The 24,252-nt window shown below is 34.4% G+C and overlaps 1 protein-coding gene across 23 annotated transcripts in view; it reads left to right on the top strand.

The window, feature by feature from the left end:
* The window catches only part of LOC146002409 (uncharacterized), a 229,609-nt gene that overhangs the window by 84,123 nt on the left and 121,234 nt on the right, over positions 1 to 24,252 (top strand). For 19 of the 23 annotated variants that reach the window (XM_083140191.1, XM_083140194.1, XM_083140174.1 and 16 more), the window contains 8 exons: positions 5,779 to 5,859; positions 9,340 to 9,393; positions 11,929 to 11,979; positions 12,951 to 13,007; positions 15,844 to 15,972; positions 18,022 to 18,099; positions 19,745 to 19,975; positions 20,581 to 20,631. In XM_083140191.1, coding sequence (XP_082996317.1) covers positions 5,779 to 5,859; positions 9,340 to 9,393; positions 11,929 to 11,979; positions 12,951 to 13,007; positions 15,844 to 15,972; positions 18,022 to 18,099; positions 19,745 to 19,975; positions 20,581 to 20,631 — 732 coding nt within the window. The remainder of the gene's footprint in view (positions 1 to 5,778; positions 5,860 to 9,339; positions 9,394 to 11,928; positions 11,980 to 12,950; positions 13,008 to 15,843; positions 15,973 to 18,021; positions 18,100 to 19,744; positions 19,976 to 20,580; positions 20,632 to 24,252) is intronic. The other 4 variants (XM_083140192.1, XM_083140185.1, XM_083140189.1 and 1 more) reach the window with 4 other exon arrangements.

Raw genomic sequence — 24,252 nt, 5'->3', positions numbered from 1 at the left:
TGATAAATTAATAGAAAGACTCTCAGTGATAAATCATAAGCAACAAAATCTAAAAGTTCTAAAATTTGATACAGGAAAGTTTACTGATGAAAGAATTAAGAAAGATTACCAAATTAAGCTGTCAAATAGATTTGATGTTTTGCAGGATTTAAATGATGATGAAAATATAAATGAAACAGACGTAAATAAGAATTGGGAGAACATACGTAATGCAATAGAATCAGCAGCTAAAGAAAGTATAGGATACCATAAACCAAGAAAAAGTAAGCCATGGTTTGATAATGAATGTCATAATCTAATAGAAATAAGAAATCAGGCTAGACTTAGGTAGTTAAATAACTGTGATGATACAAATCTAAACAATTATAATAGAATAAAGCGAGAAGTTAACCGCAGGTTTAGAAGTAAAAAAAAGAGATTACTTGAAAAACAAAATTAACGAAATTGAAACAAACAGCAAAACAAAAAATATCAGAGAGTTATATATAGGTGTAAATGAATTTAGAAAGGGGTGGCAACCTAAAGTAAACTTGATAAAAGATAAAGACGGTGATTTTCTAGCTGACCCAAGCGATATTCTAAATAGATGGAAGAACTACTTTAATGACCTTTCAAATGTTCATGTAGGAGATAAATCAGAAGTAAATGAAGTCCACACAGCAGAACCTTTAGTTCCAGAACCTAACTTGACTGAAGTTAAAGATGCTATTAAAAGGCTAAAGAATAACAAAGCACCTGGCATTGATTTAATACCAGCTGAGTTAATTAAATATGGTGGAAATTCATTAATATGTCAAATTCATAAATTATTTTGTTTAATATGGAATAAAGAAGAAATCCCTCAACAGTGAAAAGAATCCACAATTGTTCCTGTGTTTAAAAAAGGTGATAAAATGAACTGCAATAATTACCCTGGAATTTCTCTACTCTCAACAACATACAAAATATTATCTAACATTCTTTTAACAAGACTAACACCATATGCTAATGAAATTATAGGTGATTATCAATGTGGATTTAAACGTAACAGATCAACTACAGATCAAATTTTTCACATCAGACAGACACTTGAAAAAAAGTGGGAATATAATCAAAATGTCCATCAGCTATTCATTGATTTCAAAAAAGCATATGATTCAGTCAAAAGAGATAAATTATATAATATATTAGTAGAGTTTGGAATACCTAAGAAGCTTGTTAGTATGATAAAAATATGCACCAGTGAAACAGAAAGTAAAATTCGTGTAGGTATTAATGTGTCTGACAAATTTACAATTCATGACGGGTTAAAACAAGGAGATGCATTATCTCCATTGCTCTTTAATTTTGCCTTAGAATATGCAGTTAGGAAGGTAAAAGAAACTAACGAAGGACTAAAATTAAATGGTGTGACTCAGTTGTTAGCATATGCAGATGATGTAGACTTACTAGGGGATGATGTGATTACAATTAAGAATAATGCTAAAATATTTTTCAAAACTGCTAAAGAGATAGGTTTGGAAGTTAACAAAGAGAAAACTAAATATATGCTTACAGGGCGAAACCAAGTGTTAGGTAATAATCAAAATCTAATTATTGATAACAACTCGTTTGAACCAGTTTCCAAATTCAAATACTTAGGAGTAATATTAATAAATTAAAATTATATTAAAGAGGAAATAAAAAGTAGGCTTAATTCAGGAAATGCATGTTACTTCTCTCTTCATAAACTTTTGTCTTCTCGTTTAATATCTAAGAAACTAAAAGTTAAAATATACAAAACAGTAATTTTGCCTGTAGTATTATATGGATGTGAAACTTGGTCCCTTACATTGAAAGAGGAACATAAATTGAGAGTATTTGAAAATAAGATCCTTAGGAAAATCTTTGGACCTAAAAGGGATGAGGAGACAGGTGAGTGGAGAAGGTTACATAATTTAGAACTACATAATTTGTATTCATGTCCAGATATCATTAGAATAATTAAATCAAGAAGACTTAGGTGGGCAGGCCATGTGGCACGAATGGGAGAGGAAAGAGGAGTTTACAGGATTCTTGTTGGGAAACCTGATGGTAAGAGACCTGTAGGAAGGCCAAGACGAAGATGGAGGGACAACGTTGAGATGGACCTAAGGGAAATCGGTAGAGATGGAAAAGAGTATATAGATCTTGCTCAGGATAGGGAAAGATGGAAGGCCTGTGTTGCTGCAGCTATGAACCTTTGGGTTTAAGAAGGCTAGGGAGTTAGTTAGTTAGTTATATAAAAAATAATGAAACTTGAAAAGCTACCTTGCAAACATTTTAATTAAGTAAATGTTTCATAATAACATGATAAACAAATATCTAAATACTGCATAATAAATATAACTTTGGCAAAAATTACACTTAATCATGATGATGATTCTAATGTAATTATCCTCCTCCTAGTTTTAATTGACTCTACTTTGCTCTTAGTATTATGTTGCATGATCTAACATCATAGATGATGACATGACAGTGTTTTTGTATCTTTCTTATTTAGAATCATTTTTCTGCCACTTTTTGGCTAATAGAGATGATGGGGATGAGTGATGATTACATGAAATTGATGAACGGACACTCACAAAGAACACCAATGCCCAACCTGGGACTTGAACCCGAGAATGTCAGTGCTGAAATTGAAAGTTGAGCACTTAATGCACTTGGCCAGTGAGGTGGTGACAAAGCACTTTGAGGTGTGCTATACAATCAGCACTCTCTTACAATAGCAGCAGTAATAATCAAGGTTGTTAAAGGTCCGAGAATTGTAAATAAGTTAAATTCTGGAAAGAAGTTCAGGAGGGAAATGCAGCAAGCATGGATGGGTTCCGGTAAGACTCTACATTCCATCCTTTTCCTAAGGAATATGTGTCATATATAATTGGAAAGTTATTGTATAAGGAATTCAACAACATAAATCCCAAAGCGAGGAAAAATTAGCTGGAGGAAGAAATCGATAAAAACCGATGTTGACTGGAAATGCGTAATTGAACGTAATTGAATCTATGATGAAGCACATATTTAGGGGTGAAATGAGTGCTAATGGAACCTAACCTAACAGGCCTAACCTAACCTCGTAGGCATACCTCGTCCTCGTGAATGGTTCGTGGGGCTATCGTGAATGGTTCATGGGGCTACTCGTGCATGGTTTTTGGAGCTAATGTGAATGGTTTGTGGGGCTACCCGTGAATGGTTAGTGGGGCTATCGTGAACAGGAAGTGTAAAAAGAAAAAGGTACTTACCCGAAGTCTGCAAGCACGGTTTTGAACAATGCACTAAATTATTACTGGGAATAAACGTATTTTACACTATCTACAAGTTTTTGGAACCTGTTCTTTTTCATGCACAATGCACCGAGAACGCAAAGAAGCAATCACCACGCAGAACGCAAACGAGCAAAGCACATGCATTCACAACGCGGACACAAAGACGAGCCTGCAGTGTTGTTAACTCCAATCGGTTACCACCAAAAGGCAATAAGGATGTAAAGTAGAGTCTAGCCTGGGTTCTATCTTTAAAGTATTTCAATTTGGTCCGAGAACCTTTTTTTCTGGATCAATTTAAATGTGGTCGAAGTTAGGTATTGAAATGAAACAACATGCAACTTGGACTGAATTTAAATTGTGAGAGAAAAAAGGTTCTGGTCAGGTTACGGAACCCAATTGAACCCATTAAAACTTATGGGTTCCTGAACCTTTAACAACCCTGGTAATAATGAATAAAATATAGTATATCACAATAAACATTTGTTAATAAAAGCAATCAGCATTTAAATCAGAGTGGTGATAGAAACATCCTGTGCAGGTTCTTTTAATGAAACTATCATTCTTTACATACCATTACACCACAATTTCAATGCAATAACTATAGCCTACAGTTAATTTATAATCCTGATAATCAGGAAACTATTTTGACCTCTTTGTGTGTATGTGTTTTTACATTACCTCTTCTGCTCCCCCCCCCCAAAAAAAAACACACCTTGCACTGCTATAGGAAGCTGATAGTGGTGTGTAAGATTCTGGAAAGTTGTTACCAAGATCGAAAAATACCATTCTGATCCTAACTTCAGGAAATGATTTTCTGAATATTAGGGATCTCAAGCACGCAGAAATTCAAAACGATCCTGTTTAGAAGTGGTTAATTCTTAATACATTCTGCACCATAACTATCTGAAATTCCTTGAGAGTAGCAGTCTCTATTCCAGAAATGCAAAAACTTTCACTTGAGGGGGGGGGGGGATAAGGAATTCAAGATTTTCACAGTGTCCTGAAATTTCAACTAATTGCCATCTCAAAAAATTTCCAACTTAGTCGGGAAAATGGTGAATTTTTCCCATCCTGAACATCAGGATTTTAAAAACTTTCCATCCTGCATACCCCTACAAGCTGTATATCCCACCCACAAGCATCGATTTAAAACCATGAATGGCATCTAAGAAGGGTGCCCACAGAATTTGTTCTTGAGGGGGAGAGGGAAATTATTATTATTATTATTATTATTATTATGCAAATCATAAAATTGAAATTGAATTGAAAATACCTTGGTGTTGTTGACACGTTCTGACTTAAATCCAGTATGTAAATAGAAACTGGGATTGCCTTGTTTCAAATCCATAAACATTTATCATTTTGTTGATGAATAGTTCTTTGTCTTCTTGCACTTTTTCATGATGCACAGATATCAGAGACCACTTAATCTGAGATAATCCATGGTACCTCTGAATGATTCATGTTTTTACGTTGCAAGGAGTGCTGTAATAAAAAAAAAATCATTTATAATGTTGGCGCATGAATTGCTAAGGTCAGTTCCTGACTTCGAGATGTTATTTCCTGCCTTTTGTGATCCCAAACAGTGTAGAAATTCCAAAGGATCATATCTTAAAAATGGTATTTTTGGATATGGCAGTTAATTGCTGTCAGTGAATCAAAGAGAACAATACTGGGTAATCCGTTTGAGATGTCAGAAAAGTAAACCTTTATACACAAGAGGTTAATGTACATATCTGTGAGCAGTTTGTTGTAATATAAGCACAAAGGATGTAAGTTTCGAATGAGTGGAGGTTTGCTGACTTCAGCTGTGTGGCGGCAGTAGCATGCATGGAATACTCGAAAATTTCTCGTACCATACGACATACTGTGTGTGCTGTTGTGACGTGATCACCACCTTTGTTACCATGCACATTAGTGCCACTCTGTGGCTGAAGTCTGTAAACCTCCACTCATTCGAAACTTACATCCTTTCTGCTTTTATTACAACAAGCTGCTTGGAGATATGTACATTAACCTCTTGTGTATCAAGGTTTACTTCTCTGACATCTCAAACGGATCACCCGGTATTTATGATAAAATATTGTTAAAACACTAAAATAACACACAAACAGCACGATGAAAAACACTTAGGAGTTCTTCCAAGCTTTCAACTTCTTCACTAAGTCATCTTCAGGGCTGGTCGAGGGTTGAAGATGACTCCTAGAAGGAGTCGAAAGCTTGGAAGAACTCCTAAGTGTTTTTCATCGTGCTGTTTGTGTGTTATTTTAGTGTTTTAACAAATATGTTGCCGGTACATGACATAAGAAGTTTTCTACTGCCAGATAAAATATTGCTACAGTATATATTACAGTCAGTTTCACCACTCAAATTATATGAACCTTTACCAGATATAGTAGGGGGGCAAGTACCCCCTCTGGACCCCCTTGACATCTAATATGTTTCAAAATACATCGTGGCATAGTTTACAATTTAAATATCAATAGTGATATAAACTAAATCTGTATTCATTTAGGTAATGCACAATACCGTAGACCAGCAGATTCTGGATTCTCCATGGGTGAAGGAGACAATGACGATAATAGAGATCTTACTGGTGAGTTTTGTGTTGTGAGGAATTTATTTATGTGTAGTTTTCTGGCAGCATACAAATTCTCTGAAGAGTTATCTCCATTAGAGAAAAGAAGCTTAGTACAATCAGCTAAAGATAACAGTAGGCAAATTGTCCATCGTTACTTCCATTCCTTGCTTCTTCCCATTCTGTGTAATTTTCAGTGGCGTAGCGTTATAGTATGCCCATACGCCCGACGTTCCCAGATTTAAAATTTCAAAAATGCTTAAATGCTGTGATTATAAAGTAAAACGTGACTAATTTAATATATGTTTGACCTTCATGGCATTATAATGGCTATTTTTCGCGATCCGCTTGCAACACTCCACTCTCAACACTTGTTCTAGCATCTCTTTTCAATGCCTTTCCCTGCCGGACGCCGAGCAGGTTCGGCGTACAGGACTCCTATATTCCTTGCTGCCTTTATGGAGGGAAAGCTTCCATTTCTACAGCACGCGCGTAAATAAGCTCTCTTACGCCAGCGTATGAGAGGTCTACCGTGATTGGTTCATGTGACCCTTCCTGCCTTCTGAAGTAGACGACAGCGGCAGAATTCCTCCCTGGTTCTTTGCTCTTCGCGCTCATGCAACTCATGCTGTGTGATGCTACAATACGCAATATTGACTGACGTAACTTTACCAATCTCAAATATACTGCTTCTTAATGGCCACTGCATTGTATAATTTATCGCATGAACAGCGATGTGTATTAGAAACTAAAAGATCAACACAGTTTTTGTCAAATAAGTTGGTGAAGTCATAGAAATTCAGCCTGTGGCTGCTCTAACACTTAACCCGCAAAACTATTTTTTTTTTCGTTATTATCTAACTACTTAATATTGTGTGAATGGAAATGTTTAGCATTCTTTTGAAAACTCTTAACATCGAATGGTCTCTGGAGAAAATTATTTTAAAATGTTTATAAGCATTCTCAAGATGTAATAAACAGTGGTCTGAATTACTAATCGGCACTGTTACGTCAGTAGAGTGTACGATATTTGGATCATCCACTCTGCTTTTCACAGTGCGCCAAGATGACAGAGGTCCCTGGTTCGAATCCTGGCGTGAGCATGGGTGTTCTTTGTCAGTGTCCCTTCATCAATATCATCACTCATATTCATATTCGCAATTAACCAAAAGTGGTAGAAAAGCGAAGTAAAATAAACCAAATCAATCAGTAGTTGGATCGCCCACAACAATGACGTATACTGTTGTGCAGAGGCGCTTGTGATTCAGGTAGGTTTTTAATGACTTGCGTCATGCAGAAAGATATAAAAAAAAGGTATAGAACACCAGAGTTCAAAACATCTGTGGCATAGTGAGGCATCTAATTTTGTAGCTAAAACATGCAATGATGATGTTTTATTGAAAAACCAGCTTACTTCAGGCAAATAATACCTGTGGCGACTAATACCATAAGTAAATTATTAAGCAAGAAAGGGCCGACTCTTCCTTCGGACTTGGCGTTCCCACCCGAAGTGTCCATGCTACGCCACTGGTAATTTTAGGGAGTGGAATTGTTCTTGTGCTGGGGCAGAGGTTATCCTCTGCTTATTTGTGCTTTTTGTTTCAATTTTGGAAACCTTTGTAGTAGATAAATGAACATGGTGCTGGACAATTTGTCATTGACTGTACCATTTAGAAATTGGCTTGATACGAATTAAGAGGTGATATAACATTAACCCATTAACTGAGGCAGAGCTATATATAGACTCTCTATTGCAGACCATCTATATAGACGGTATTTGAAAATTAACGGTTCTTGTATTGCAGCAAGTCATGTTTATAGACACCACTTTTTCGTGCTAGTATTGCTATTGGCAATCAAAAAATCCATTGCTGATGCTTTGTCAGTTACTGAAAAATATTTTTTTTGCTACATGGAATTAGAGCCACAGTGGTGTAGGGTGTCTGACTGCAATGTGGGAGACCCGAGTTCAATTTCTGGGGTGGGTATACTGAGGTCGGAATTTTACTAGCCTAGTCCCTGCATAAAGTGGCTCTGGGTCTCACACAGCCTCAAATCAATGTGTATCAGGAGGTAACCATGGAGAGTAAAGGTGGCCAGAGCATGGTGCTGATCACATCACCTCTAAAAAAATCTTAGATCGAGAATATGTAGTGGAGGTGTGGGGCCTTACCCCCACATACCCTAAATATGCCTTCAAGGCATGGTGTTGCATGTAGGGGAAACCTTACCTTTGAACGTACCTAAAATGCGATGTTTATTTATGGCACAGTTTATATATAGATTGATTCCCTTGGCTTCATTTTGCGGCAAGTCTTTTTATAATTAGTCTTTGCATTATTTATGGACACGAATTTGTGGTTTCAGTATATATAGTTGTTTTTTTTTTTTTTTCGCATTCAATGTCGTTGCAGGGGACGGGTTAACATAATATAACCCATGGCACAAAAGCTCTTGAGGGCCAGGCCTACCTGCCAACTGCCAGCCTCACTCCCACCTGCCGAGGTGGTAGATCATCCAACTAAGGTTTAGGTGTGATGTGTGGTCAGCATGATGAACCCCAAGTCATTGTTGTAGTTTGCAGGTTACATTACTCATTCATAGTTCTCTAATGTCTTCTTGATGGCAGGTGACCATCAGTCCAATGTACTGGCCAAAATCCCAGGAGAAAAGTTGTTATTCTTCTCCCAGAATACTTGAACCGACATGCATCCCTTAGCCTAAGCCCAATGCACGACACCATGGACTGCATGGTGTGAGACCATATAACATTAAATTATAAGATAATGTTAAGTTTGCACTAAGTAATGATGCATGAACTCCTTCTATGCAATACAAGGTCTCCCTGATATCATGCTGGTCAATCTAGTAGTCCTGGCAGAACCACATGGTAGCATTGAACTCACTTTAAACTATAGTATCCAAATCCCATCAGCCTCTATGTGTACATAAAGTGATTGACTGATTTGGTTTATTGTGCTTCACTTTTCTGTCATTTTGGCTAATTGCAAAGTGCATAAAGTGAAAATAATCTTTGCAAATATGGGAATCTCAGTTCTTTTGTTTTTCTTTCAAGGAAGGGGTTTGAGGGCATTGGAAGCATTGTCCTCTCCTAAAAGTAAAAGAAGCAGGCACTTCAAAAATAATTGCCTCAAATTATGTTATCACATTCCTATGAAGACTTGTATCAGTCTTACTTTTAATTATTAGTTTCTTGAAATAATGAACACAAATTACTATGATTTAAATTAAAATATACATGTGTGAAATAAATAGTAGTTTGAAGTTTACACTAATTTCCCACCACCATCATGCTTATGTTTGCCAAATTCTCATCTGAACAATCAATGAAGTTTTTCTTGTAAATTCAATTTCTTAAATGTATCAAGAACAAAAAAATAATTTTAAAATTTTTGTAGTCAGATTCTCCTAATCATATTTTATGCATATCAATTTATATACTGTATTTGGTAAATAACAATTTCAGTATTATTCCAGGGCAAAAACCAAAATATGAAGGAACAAATAGATTTAAAGAGCCATTAACTGAAGGTGAGTGGATGTCTTATAATACAAATTATTAAAAAAAGAACATTAAAATTCTAACAAACAATGGATTCTAAAATTTAGTGCTATCACATAATCAGATAGTTGAGCATAATTATAAAGTGTACGCTTGATAATAAAATCAAGAATAATGAACTTTACAGTACAATGCATGATTAGGTTGGTTGGTTGGTTGGTTGTTTTGGTGTTTTAAGTCCACTCTATGCACAGTAAGGCTAATCGGGACTGGACCTATAGTTTAAATTGGGATCCTAACCACTATGTTCCTCCACTGGGTATCAAACCCAGCACCCCTTGATTACAAGGTGATGGCACTACCACTGCACCATCGGGGAGGCCTCAATGCATGATTAGGGCTGAACTGGTACCAATGTATTGCTATTGGCCAATACAAATGGTATCTGAAAGTATCAGTTGATTTTTTTGCTGATACTTTTTTCAGAGTCTGTCTAGCAGAATCAGCAAAAACACTGGATGCCACTTCTGCAAAGTTTAACTATCCTGGAAATTATGCAAAATGAATAATTCTCATAATTTTTTTAAGGAAATTGTGGAGAACAATGCAATTTGAGATTAAATAATAATTATCTCATGAGAAATGGTTTGATATCCCATGGAGGCACATAGTGGTTCAGATCCCACTTCAAACTGTAGGTCTAGTCCCGATTAGCCTTGCTGTGCATGAAGTGGACTTAAAGCACGAACTCAATTTCATGATTGAGCAATTGATGGAGTTGGTGTTTTAAGTCCACTTTATGAACAGTAAAGCTAAGGGACTGGTCCTACATTTTAAAGTGGGATCCGAACCACCATGTGCCTCCACCAGGTATCAAACTTGGGACCCCATGATTACAAGGTGATGACAGTACCACTGCGCCATCGGGGAGGACCTCAATTTCATGAGAAATGATGACAATTTTAAAGCAAAAATCAGATAAGATTTTTATGATACGTAGTTCCAGTGAAGGTAAATATTCTGAACTACCTTGAATTGTTACAATTTTCAAGCATCAGTCTTTGTATTGGTGTCAATTAATAAGATTACCAATCTTGGTCCAAAATGGCATCGACTCAGCTCTAGCTAAGATACCTCTGGTACAATATTGATGTAGATATTAGTAAAGAGTGGTATTAGGTCAGTTTTATATTTAAAACTTTGGAACAGCAGTGTGAGCTTGGTTTTTAAGATGTATGTTAAAAATTAACGAACTTCATTATTTTTAATGTTATACAATTATCAACATCAATATTTATTGTGCATGCTCCAAAAAATGGTTCAAGTGTATTGTAGGATAATAATAGTACTGTTATCCTACTGCTTCCATGGGCATCCTGGGAAATGAATTTATACCTAAACCTTATATATTTCACAGATAATTTAATTTCAATCACAGTAATTTATGTTAATTATTATAAATTCGTTGAAGAAACATGATAATTTCAGACTGAAAGAGTGTTTTTTGAGGGGGCATCACTATTTTGGAGGAAAATACATGTCCTTTGCCCCCCTCCCCCTGGAAAAAATTACCTTTCTTGCCCCTCCCTGGATCAAATCCTGCGGACATCCATGACTGCTTCATTAGATATTGGCCAGGATACAAGCCAAGTAGTTCTGCCTCCCATGAATTGAAGTAAGAATAAAGAAAATTATTTTTGCTATCACATTAGTGTCTCATTTTCTAAAGCACAGGCTATCTATATTCATAGTAAACACTTAATTTCTAACTTACACATGATGTGTACACAAAAGAATAAAGTTTCAAGTGGTTGTTGTGGCTATGCAAACAACACCTGCAGAAATTTGGAATTATATGCTCGAATGTAGTTTCCTCACTCTGTTGTGTGACAGTGCCACTATTAACGATGACAAAGAGACTCCTGAGCTGTGTTTTCATTTTGAATTCTGAACTAGCCGTTTTGCTATATTCAATTTCTGATGCATTTCACATGACTTGATAGGATTATAGAAGAATATTGTACAGTAGTTTTCAATTATTATGGTTTAGTTAAAGAAATGTAACGTAATTTATTCAAAGAGGAAGAAAATCAATCAAAAATTGCAACAATGGTTCCTTTTTTTATAATTCCGAATTCTTAAAATGTCTACATTTTTATGTTGTTAGAAGACAGACAGTTAAGAGTAATATATAATATTTTGCTGAATTTGAAAATGAAATATGAGTAATTTAAAACACAACAAACTACTTACCGAAAATAAAATTTAAAAAGCTTATGGAAAAAAACAAAGGCATGGCCTTGTGATCTTCACAGTCTGTAACCAGCAACCCAACTGGAAGGAATGGAGAATGGTCCACTTGTAGTTGAAGGGGTGCGAGGAATAAAGCAAAATATAAATTCAGCACAATGTGAGAGTCAATAGTAGTTAACGGTTAACAAATTTAAAACTCGGATATTTTTTATGTACATGCTATATTACTGTCTAATCTAGAAGAACTGCCATTCTCATATGTAGTACTGATTCTGCAAAATGCAAGAATGAATTTATCCTTTAAATTCTAGGTAAATTAGAAGAATCTCAGGTTCAGGAACTTGAAAGGCAAATAAACGGAGGTAAGTTCTATGAAAATTTCAGCCTCATTAACTTTTTTTTTTTGGAATGATTGTCAGGATATTCACCTAACATTTCTTTTAAGCAATTTATGAGTAAGTTATTTTCTAAAGTAATTATTAAGAAAGAGTGTAGATGTTCTCCAATGATTTAAAAACTTGTATGAATTGCAGAATTTCTATTTTCATTCTTATTTCTTTGCATCATAACCAGTGGCGTGCCCAAAGGGTGGGGTGGTTGGTGGGGGTTTTAACCCCCCTCTTTGGTTCAGTACTCCTAAAAAAAGAACATCAAAGATAGGAAAAGATGGCAAAATGAGGGCTGACTGCCAGAAAAAGTGTACATAACCCTTCCCATTTGAAAATCTTGGGAACGTCACTGATCATAACCCCCACCCCCCTTTTTTTAAAATCAGTGGGATTGTTCTGATGTTTTTAGTTGACATTTTGTTCAATTACTGAACCTTGCATTGTGTAAAGAAAATGATTGGCCATGTCCAATAGACAATTGTGCCTGGTAATATATTTGCATAAAACTATACTTTCATACAAAAGAACCATGGTGGTTCATTTAGTAAGGCATCTGACTGCCATGCAGAAGATCCAAGTTCGATTCCCAGGTAGGGCGAACTCCGGAGGTAATTTTTAAAAACATGTTCCTGAAGAAGTTGGCAACCCTGGGGAATAAATGTAGTCAGAGCATAGTTCTTATCACATCACCTCTCCCCAACAGCCAAGTTTGTGACTGTTTAGGGCCACAACACCCCAGGGTCAGCTTAAGGGCTGGACAGCCCATGTGACTACATGTCTTACTAAATGAACCACCATGGTCCAAATATATACAGATGTGAAGAAATTACACTTTGGTAATGCAATTTTGATTAAAAATATGTTAATAAATTTCTCATTAGACAGAGAATTATAAAGCATGAATCTGAGTATAAGTTTTTCTTTTTGATCTTAATATCCGCCAGGGAATGGAGGATCACCAATTTCAATTATTGAATATAAGAAAGAAAATGAGGAGAGATGTAAGTTTGTATTTTGGTGATAAAGTACATACATAAAAATTATGTACATCTTAGAATTTGTGTTTTTATCATTTTGTGTCTGTGTGTGTACACATAAAATTCTGAAATCAAGGGCAATGATTAACCTTTAGTGAACGTCACCTATTTATCTATGTAGGCTTCTCATGATGGGAGATTTTCACAAATCATAGCAAGACAAATTTTTACTGTACGCAGTTGGTGTTTTTTAAGAATCATGCTTGTATAGGGAAATTTTGGTATCTCCGTCCCAACAATTAAAAAAAAAATTAAATTTTTGACAAAGAGTCCTATTGCCTCCCTACAATAAAACTAAGTGAATGCAAAAAGTCTAATAAAATGCAGCAGCATTAGTGTCCTTCAACTGTTGAGAAACTGTGTTAATAATCATTCAATAGTTCATCACAAAAAATATTGTATTAGACAATACTAAAAATCAGGATTGGTGGCGATAATTGACCCATACAGCACAAATCTTCAAGGGACATCCATAGGATATCCACAATGTCCATATCAGATCCATTGATATTGTGAATATCCAATGGACGTCCCATGGATATCCAGTCCTAGATTTCCGGCTCTGGATATCCATGGGATATTCCATTCTGGATATCCAGGATGTTTATGGGATATGTGGTATTATGTCCATGTGCTATTAAAAATTTGACATAAATGTTTTGATATCTGTGTGAAGATTCATTCATAGCATCTAGTCTCATTCTAGATTCATTCTCTAGTATCTTATGTTAGGAACCAAACTCTGTGATGCAGTAATAAATCGTAACTTTAAAAAATCTCCCAAAGGAATTGCATCATCTGTGGGCCCATTGTCTCTTCAGCGAGTCACGCATGCATGCCAGCGCCAGGTTAGGTGAAAGTGCCTTTGCCATGAGGCTTCCTTTGTGTCTCAAACACAACGCCAGTTTGCATTGAGGACGTTAACTTACTTAGCCGTGGTACTGAAAAATAAGCTCTGCATACTCTGCTTATCGTTAATACACGTGTGAATAAAAAGCATTTTTGGATGTGTAAATTTGTGTGGATGAATTGGTGTAAATCAGTGCATGTGTGTGAGAGAGAGTGAGTCAGCATAATGTCCAGATTTGGTCCAATTTTTGTCGAGAATATATCCTTATCCACAATGAAATAAAAAGATTCAGATAACATCCCGAACACGTGAACCCATGTCCGAAACATGTCCAAAAGCCATCCCTAAAATGTCCAAAATGATCCACATAATGTCCAAAACAGTCCAAAACATGTTTAGAAATGATCCACAGAATGTCCATAACATATCTAGAAAATACGAAACATATCCAAAAATGATCCAAAATGTCCAGAATTTCGGCATGAATATCCAGAAGATAACCATTAGATGACTCCTGAATATATGTTTGTTGTATGGGGGTTGATTTTTTTTTTTTTTTTTTTTTTTTTTTTTTTTTTTTTTTTTTTTTTTGCTCCCTTCTAAGTATCCTCTTATCTAAAACCCTTACCTGGAAGTTAAAAAGAAGTGTAAAGGCCTCTTGAGAAAGGATGAAAGTGCATGTTGTAAGAGGACCTGCACAGGACAAGCACAACGCATTAATAAAATATAAGGATAGTCTAAACTTTCCTCACAAATAGTGTAAAAGGCACACACTTCTAAAAAACCTAATAACATTTGCTAAAGCACTGTCATCATCTACAACCTGTTTATTCATGTAATAAATAGGGGTCAAACAAGGGTTACACACAGTTTAATAATTATATTATTATTATTATTATTATTACTATTATTATTATTATTATTATTATTATACTATTGATTATAAAGTCCATAAAAGACTTTTTAAAACTTGGTACAATTAAGCAATTCAGAAACATGTAATAAATCATACACCAGATGAATAACAAAATCCAAGATTATTTCAAACGTGCCCACAGAGGTACCACTGCCATAGAAGCAGCCATGATGGTGACCCAGGTGGTGAAAGAATTTTGTCTGCTTCAGTTTGCTCACAGCGAGTCAACTGTGAGTGTATAACAAGCTTTCCACTTCAAGTATCAGAACAGTTTAATGAAGTGCTGCTGGAAATTCAAGGAGGAGAGTTGGATTTCCTTTCATGTGATTCATTATATGTAACCGAGGAAAGCCAAAGAAGATTGTAGAAGACAATAAGATGTTTCTAACAATGGCCACAAAATCCAGATGATGGATAATAATATGGAATGAAAAATATCTGATATCCATTTCAGATGCAACAGATAATCTGAATATCCAAATATCTGGATAATTTGGATATCAGATAATTTGGATAATAAAAATATCCATATAATCTGAATATTCAGATAGTACAGATACCTAGATATACCAAATATCCAGATAATTCATACTACAGATTTGACGAAGGATTTGTAGAAAATCTGTCCAGTGAAATATGAACATGTTAAATAAAAGAATATGTGGATAGCCCATAAAAGAAATAAATGATAAAACTGTACAGATAATGCACATATTTGGATATCTGGACCTTTCGGATAATCAAAGTAACTGGATATCAGATACCCAGATTCCAAATATATGGATAATCTGAATATCCAGATAATCTGTACAATTCAGACATCTGGATAATTCAGATATCCAGATTACTGGATAATCCATATATTCAGATATCAGATTATCCGATATCCAGATAATTTTTTTTTCCATACATGACCATTCGTAAATGTTTCTTGATAATTATGTCAAGTAATAATTTTTGTCAGCTGAAAGTTGCTGTTAATTATTATATTTTTCCACCACCCATCAAAATAAGCTTGATTAACTTTCTTTCAGATTCAGAAACAAAGCCAAAGAAACACAGGGATAAAAAGAAGGGGAAACGAAAGAAGAAAAAGAATAAAAAATCGAAGAAGCATAAACATACTGGTGATATAGAGATAAGAGAAGAAGGTGAAAATGAAGGTAGTATGTCTCAAATGTTTTTTATGTCGTCGCATGAACATTAGAATTAAAAATTACATAAGTACTTTGTTCCCAGAATATATCAGTGAACAGTGTAAGAGAACATTTTTCTCATTTATATCCCTTGATCAAGATAAGTGAGCATTCCATTGAAATATTGAGGATAACAAATTTTCATTCACCATAAACTACATTGTAAGCTCTAATATCAAGCTACAATGTTTCATTCTTTTCATGTTCAAACAATAATAAAGTAGTTTACAATGCAAGAGTTGTTTCATGTAGTAAAATAAAAATAATAGGGCTGAGCTAATACAGTAAAACCCTGATTTTACGTTCCCCTTTTTTTTTACATTTTCCCGCATTATACATTCAATCCTCAAGGTCCCATAGAAATAAGTTATAACATTTTCCCGGATTTTACATTTTCCTGCATGTTAAGTTCTTTAACCTTGGTCCCCTAAAAAGTGTAAAGTCAAGGTTTCACTGTACTAACATCAGTGTACAGTGAGATTCATAAGTATTAACAAGCAAATTGTCCATCACCATGTTCACGCACTTTATTTTACCAAATACGAGCTTCAAAAGTTGAAACAAAATAACAAACAACTTGTTGACAACATTTGCTCCAGAATACGTAAAAGTCTATTCCTTAAAAACACGTAGGATGTAAGAGAAAAATTAATGAAAATAGCCATGGACAATTTGATAAGTAATACTTGTGCATCCTACTGTACCAGTGTGAGAAAATATTTGGTGAAATTTAATCACTGTTACCAGTCAGTACTTTTCCATAATCCAAGTGTCTTGTGGAGTCTGCAGAAATGCTGTGCAACACTTCACAGAGTCTAACTATCTTGGAAAGTATGCAAAATTTTGATTATATTTGATATCGTATTTGCAACAACACTGTGGGTAGAAATTAATTTTGTGATTAAATGATTATATCATGTGAAATTATAAATGCATTCAAGTAAAACTATATCAGATTGCTTTGATATAGTTGCAGTGCGAAAATGCATATTTTAAAAATATGTAAATATTCTGAACTCTCTTGAATTGTTACAATTTTCAAGTATCTGTATCAGTGGGAAACAGTAAAGGTATCAACAGTGGTATTGGTTCAGCCCTAAAAAAATAACCTAATATAAGGATGAAGAACTTTGCATAAATGGCAAAGAAAATTGAGAGTATATATTGGAATAGAAATCTAGAAATGAAATCATGCCTTACTTTCATCTTGGAAAGAATTAACTGATTCAAAATAATTCTAAAATTCGTGACGGATTACATAACTGAATTACTAACTTACTTCTGCAAGAAAACTTATTGTGAAACAAGTTTCCATGTGGATGGAGACAGGAGCCACCAAAATTAAAGAAACATTACCGGTAAGTCTCACAGAAGTAAGTTAGTACTGTAATTCACTTTCGTGTATTTATCATAATACTGCATCTTTCATTCCCAAACATGAAGATCATTGATGTTCAAGACAAGAAGAATACAAAAAAAAATTAAAAAAAATTGTACTTTTTATCCACTTTATTTCTTTTAACACTGCTATACATTAGATCTGGAACACATTCAGTTCATTGTTCATCACCTGTCTAATGTTGTTGACAGGTAATTTACTAGTGGAGTGGTATGCATAAGAATGATCATCCATCACCATCCATCTTTGTTTTATGGAATGAAAGCTTCAAAAATTTAAACAAAATTACAAATAATCTGCTGCATATCTAAAAATTCAATCCTTAAAAAGGGAAGAATGCAAGAGAAGAATTAATAAAAATAGTCATGGACAATTCACCAATCAATACTTGTGCATCCCACTGGACCATGGTAAAAATTGAGCGATAATGAATTTTCTGTTCACACATTATTTCAAACTTTTAGAGTAGACATTCAAATTTTCATGTAATTAACTTTAATACAGAAAGTATTTCCATAAATATTTAGAGAAAATAAGCCATCAATTGCATGGAAACTTTACTTATGTGTTAATTTAAGAAATAATGCAATTTTATGTTCATGTGTTATTTATTTCAGATGAAGATGGTGAAATAACAGGAAAGAGACCTAGACCGAATAAATCAAGGAAAAAGAAAAATCGAAATAAAAAAAACAGTAAGCTTGGTTTCCATGTCTTTATGTATTTCAGGCCTATAAGATAGTGGATAGGAAGTGGGAATGATAAAGCTACATAATAAGAATAGGAATATTTATTATTATTTGAATAAAATATCTATTTTAGCCATCAAACACATCAAATTCATTTTCCAAAGTCTATTATTATTTTTTAAATATTAATTGTATTGCTTGATTTTATTCAAATGCAATAACAAAACCATCCTTCGAAGATTTGGCTCGTAGGAAATTTTAAGATAAAAGCATCTAATTTTACAACAATTGGCATAGTCAAAGCATTGATGACTTGCCATTCACCTTTGGGTCCTCAAACCTCTTCCCACAATTTCTGTGATGCTTGTTTCTTAATTTATGGACACATCGTCTAGAGAGAGATTACAAAATGTCAGTAAAATTTGGAGTGCCTGTAAACAGTGATCTTTTAGCTGCCATCTTGGCCAATTTTGTTAAAATGCAAATAAAAATATTTGATTAGTCATTCAAGTTATCTAGTAGCATGAACAATTTCAGCTCTATTTGCTTTTCTGACCTATTAGGTTAAGATGATGATGAAGATGAATGATGATTTACTTGAAATTGATGAGGTAATAAACACAATGGAACACCCATCCCACGGTTAGGATTTGAATCCAGACACTTTTGGTGGGAGATTTCTAGCACTAAATTCACTTGACCACCAAGGAAGAAACTGTATAACTAGTACTGTTCTGAATATAAGTTTCCTAACTGGCTATTTTCCATTACCATAACTATATACAGGCTCTTTCAAAATGATTTGTACAATAACAAAATGTTCCATAAGGAATATAACATTAGCAGCGATCGAGTATCCCATGAAATACATTCTAACATACTCCCCTTTTTTCTTAGCAGGTCCAAGAGTTCATAATTCTACCACCAGGTGGCAAGCTACCCAGTGGGGATGAGAGTGCATTTTGAGTCTTACAATTTCATGTGAGCTGGTCTGTGTTGAATGTGCAACATAAATTTCATGCACGATTTAATAAAGAAACACCAGCAAAGAACTATGCACATTTAATTGGCAATGGTTAACATGGAGCTACTTCACAACATTCCCTAATTATCTCCGCATTGGCCCCTAGGGGGTATGTCAAGAATGCTGTCCAAATCTCATTCTCAAACTATTTGTGTGAACTGCAAGATGCTTGGGAATTTCATAAACTCATTTTTGGCGTGGGTAGCATTCATATCGAGAAGAAAAGTGGTATGATCAATTCATGGCTAACAGGCTGCCTTTGTAAGGGCAAATCATCTAGCAGACCTTCGACAGGGGAAAATTTCCAGTGCCTTTGGAACGAGAGTAGATGTTGATCACTGATGTAGCTGCACATCCAATCAATCGATGTAGCCTGATCACTGAACTGGAAATAATCATAGTCACTGCTTGACTGAACATGGACAGGTTCACATGAAATTGTATGACACAAAATGCTTTTTCCTCACATCACCACTGGCAGCCATTTTACATCTCATGTAAAATGGCTGCCAGTGTTGATGTGGTCAGCCTGCCACCTGGCAGTAGAATTATGTAGTTCAAACTCTGCAATGCTCATGAAATCGTACAATACCTAATGGAAAAATCTAAACCTTTCATTATCTACAGGAAAGAAGTCAAAATTCATTGATGAAGAACAAACAGATGAAGATGGAGGACTTGGAGGTGGTCAAGGTCATGATTTTGGGGGTGGAGCACCACAAGAGCTTGAAATATTTCCTGATGAAGGTATGGGCGAAGGATATGACAATGAACGAATGCAATCTGAAGAAAATGAATATGGAGAACTAACAGAGTCTTCTCACAAACATTCTAAACATCGTCATAACTATCCAACTGGTAAGTACTCACTCACTCTAAAAAATACTGAGAATTATGAGTGGCTCAGTAATTTTGATTATTTCAATCAAAAGTCAACTATCTCTCTAAGTTTTACATACAAAAATTTAAACATGAACAAATGTGCATTTGTTTAAACATGTGAAGCAAATATTGTACATGAACATTTTATTAAGAGATGAAACCTATGAAATTTCCTATTTATTAACAACTATTCAGGATTTCAAACTAATAGGAGCACATTGAATTTTTCATGTCTGGGAAAGAAATTATGTCATAAAATAATATAATATGATTACTGAACATGAAAACATGAAATATGAAAATTAAAATTGACGTTTAAGATAAATCCTAGAGAAACTAATTATTTTATCAATAAAACTCATGAATAAAAAGTAATTTTCAGAATATTGAAAGAACATATATTCTGCCATGAAATGTAGTAGTGGTGTAATGAACACACACACACATGAGATTAAAGTACAAATTATTACATAATTATTGTAAATGTTAACTATCCTTTGCTAAAGATTTCCCTTTAAAATTGCTGAAAATGAAATGTTTCTAAGGCTGATTTCATACAAAACAGGAATGCTGTTTTTCAGTGAAAATTGTCATATACCCAGGAGTAGGAGAGATTGGAATGAGCAATAGTGGTATGTTTGTGCATAAATGTTATTACAGTTCTTATAATCCATATATAATGATAACTTTGCGATACATATTGAATTGTAATTTAATAAATGTTTACAGAAAATATATTGTCATAAAAAAAATCAATGTCTTTGTGTATCAATGTTGATATAATTATAATAGATTTATATTAACTAAAATTATTTTTTATCTTTGTTATATTTAACTATTTCCAGAGAAGAATTGTTATTATTAAAAATAAATTATAATTGATTATTTCATATTGTCCAAGATGTGAAATATTTTAAAAAAATATTAGTTATAAAGAATATTATTTAATTTTCACAGAATTACATATAGCTCAATCAATAATTTGAAGATAAATTAGTTTTACTTATGTATTTAAAGAAACATTTATGATTTTTAATGTTCATCTTATTTCAAAATAAGTAAAAACATTTTTAAAATATCTGAAATTAAAGGAAGTCATGTTAAAATTTGTTTAGTTTTTTGGCAAATCACTGCTTGGTATCTTAAAATTAGTATTAAGCATCACAATAGCATGACGAAAATATTCACGTGGTTATTCTTGGATTGTGTTCAAAATAAAATTACAATTTGATATATATGAGTATTTACATGTGAGTGTCTTTCTACTGTATATTAATTATGTATTAATATGTAGGAAAAATATTTTAGAATGAAATGTTACATAAATAGTGGATATTAGATGACCAATGATATACCACAATAAAAATACAAATATTTGAAAATGATTTTAAGATTATACAAGATGTGTCAGTAAAGTTGGTAAATACTACTAGAGCTCTTGAGGAGTGTAGCATAACAGTACACAAGAAGTGACACAACATAATCAAGGCCTCGTGATGGCACGGTGGTAGCGTCACCTTGCAATCAAGGGGCCTTGGGTTCAATACCCGGTGGAGTTACATAGTGGTTTGGATCCCACTTTAAACTGTAGGTCCAGTAGCCTTACTGTGCATAAAGTGGACTTAAAAACACCAACTCAATTAATCAAGAAGATAATCAACGAGTGTTATTAAAATGTTACAACTTACATCAGTCATAACATTTTGTGTGTTTTAAGTTGTACAGGCTGGCCCAAAGAAAGGTAACTCAATACTTTTTGTTACCTTATGTTTCGGTTACCTTTTTTGGGCCACCCTGTAGTTAATCTTGTCAATGAAAAATTGTATGGAATCAGTTGTTTCATCTGTAAGATACAGCTCCACACCATAGGGCTGCAATTGTTAAGATTTCCTTGTCCAGACAAAAGGTTCTAGTGTTGGCCATCCCTCTCCCCTCCCATCCATTCTCTCACTTAGATTCTGGAGGATTATTATGCTGAAGTTTTCAGTAAAGGGTGAACATTTTTTAAATATTCCATAGTTCCAACCAACTATGATGGCCATACTGAAAAGGATACAAAAATGCTGAAGGTGCATAGTGTTCAACATAGGTTCCTTTGAAAGGCAGCTAAAGGGTTTACCCCAGAGTATGGCAGACACTTAATATTTTTTTCACTATTTATAAAACTTTACTGACACACCTTGTATAATCTTAAAATTATTTTCAAATATTTGTATTTTTATTGTGGAAAATTAGTGGTCATCAAATATACACTATTTATGTATGATTTCATTCATTTTGTTGAACACTTAATCTACTGTAGACACACACACACAAGCTATTACGTATATATATAATGTTATTAAATGTAAAAATTAATTGCTAATTGTTTAAAACTACATAATTATTAAATACACATAAAGTAATTAGGAAATGAATTACTTGTGTATATGTATATATAGTATATTAGATATTTATAAAATAGCAAGCTAATTCCTTGACTGATAAAGATGTCTATAAATTACAAATAGTTGAAATAGTTTTATGCAAAAGTTTTGGCTTGGTTTTTGCTTTCTATTAACATAAATCAATTAGATTCCATAGTTATATATTTTTTGCAGTCTACTACTTTGCATGTAATTTTGACATTATCCTTAGTAAAGTATATTTTAAGTCGAAACTAATTGATTATCCTTTGTTGTTATAACAAATCTCCCCCCTCCCCAGAAATTTTTGTTGGGGTGTATTCTTGAGTACAAGATTGTTGGTGGGGGATACCCCCCTGTTCTACCCAGGATTTCGCACCCTGCTCACCACTATGATAAATAAAGACTTCAATTCCCCGACCCACAGTATTGTATTTTCTTATAAAGTGTGTCCGAGAAAAAATATACCAATAAAGAATTTAAATAACTCAATAATCGTTAATGATAGAAATGTCATATACCGTTTATTTGGAAGAGGGAAGAAAGGAACTTTTTTTACCACCAGAAGGGAAAAAATCGTAACATAATTAAGCACATGCGTGGCTTTGTTCATGAGTAGTCTGTACAATGGTGCCGTTTACTGTTCGTCAGAAAGTTGAGTGCTGCTTTTGGTTTGCAGAATTGAAGTCTCCTGTAATAGTACAAAGAAGATTCCGGCAACAATATGGACAGGAAGCACCAGAACGTCATTACATTGTTAAATGGCATAAACAATTGCTGGAAACAGGGTCTTTGTTGAAGAAGAAAGGTAGTGGTCGGAAGCGTGTGAGCGACGATGAAGTGGTTGCAGTTCAGGAAGCTTCCCAGAGAAGCCCACGTAAATCTGTGAGACGTGCTAGTTCTCAACTTCAAATTCCAAGTTCTACTGTGCATGATATCGTACATAAAAGGTTAAGGCTTAGAGCCTACAAGTTACAGCTTGTTCAGAAACTAAAGTGCAGTGAAAAAGTGCTATCACGCATTGATGATGACAATGAATTCCTGACACGCGTAACATTTTCAGATGAAGCTACCTTCCACATTTCCGAAAAAGTGCATAGGCATAATTGTATAATATGGGGTGAGCAGAATCCCCATGCAGTTATTGAACATGAACGCGACAGTGCAAAGTTGAATGTGTGGTGTGGTTTGACACGAGATTCCGTAATTGGGCCCTTTTTCTTTGAGGAAGCTACAGTTACAGGTGCAAGTTACCTGCAAATGTTGCAACAGTATGCTGTACCTCGTATACCTCATGGGTACATGTTTCAGTATGTGCCCCCCCCCCACATTATGCCCATTGTGTTACTAACTTCCTTAATAACAATTTCGCTGGTAATTGGATTGGGTGGGGTGGACCCATTAAATGGCCACCATGGTCACCAGATTTGCCTCCTTTGGACTTTTTCCTTTGGGGTTATGTGAAGACTATGGTTTACCAAACACCTGTGCAAGTCCTCAATGATCTCCGTGAAAGAATTATCGATGCATGTGGCTCCATCACTCATCAAATGTTGAAGAACACTTGGATGGAGGTTGAGTACCGCCTTGATGTTTGTCGCACCACCAAAGGAGCACACATTGAGATCACTAAGGTGACATTTTTTTCTTGTTCTTTGGTTTAAAAAAAATTCTATGGTTTTCTCTTCCAAATAAATGTTATTTGACATTTCTATCGTTAATGATTGTTGAGTTATTTAAATTCTTTATTGGTATATTTTTTCTCGGACACACTGTATGAACAGTGACATAATAGTTAAGGCTGTACTTGCCTGATGAAGGAGTTCACAGTTCAATACTCAATGGAAC

Source organism: Lepisma saccharinum, chromosome 18, assembly GCF_977018435.1.
Source record: "Lepisma saccharinum chromosome 18, izLepSacc3.1, whole genome shotgun sequence".
NCBI lineage: Eukaryota > Metazoa > Arthropoda > Insecta > Zygentoma > Lepismatidae > Lepisma > Lepisma saccharinum.
Note: the sequence above shows the minus strand (reverse complement) of the source record. Positions and strands in the feature narration are given on the sequence as shown.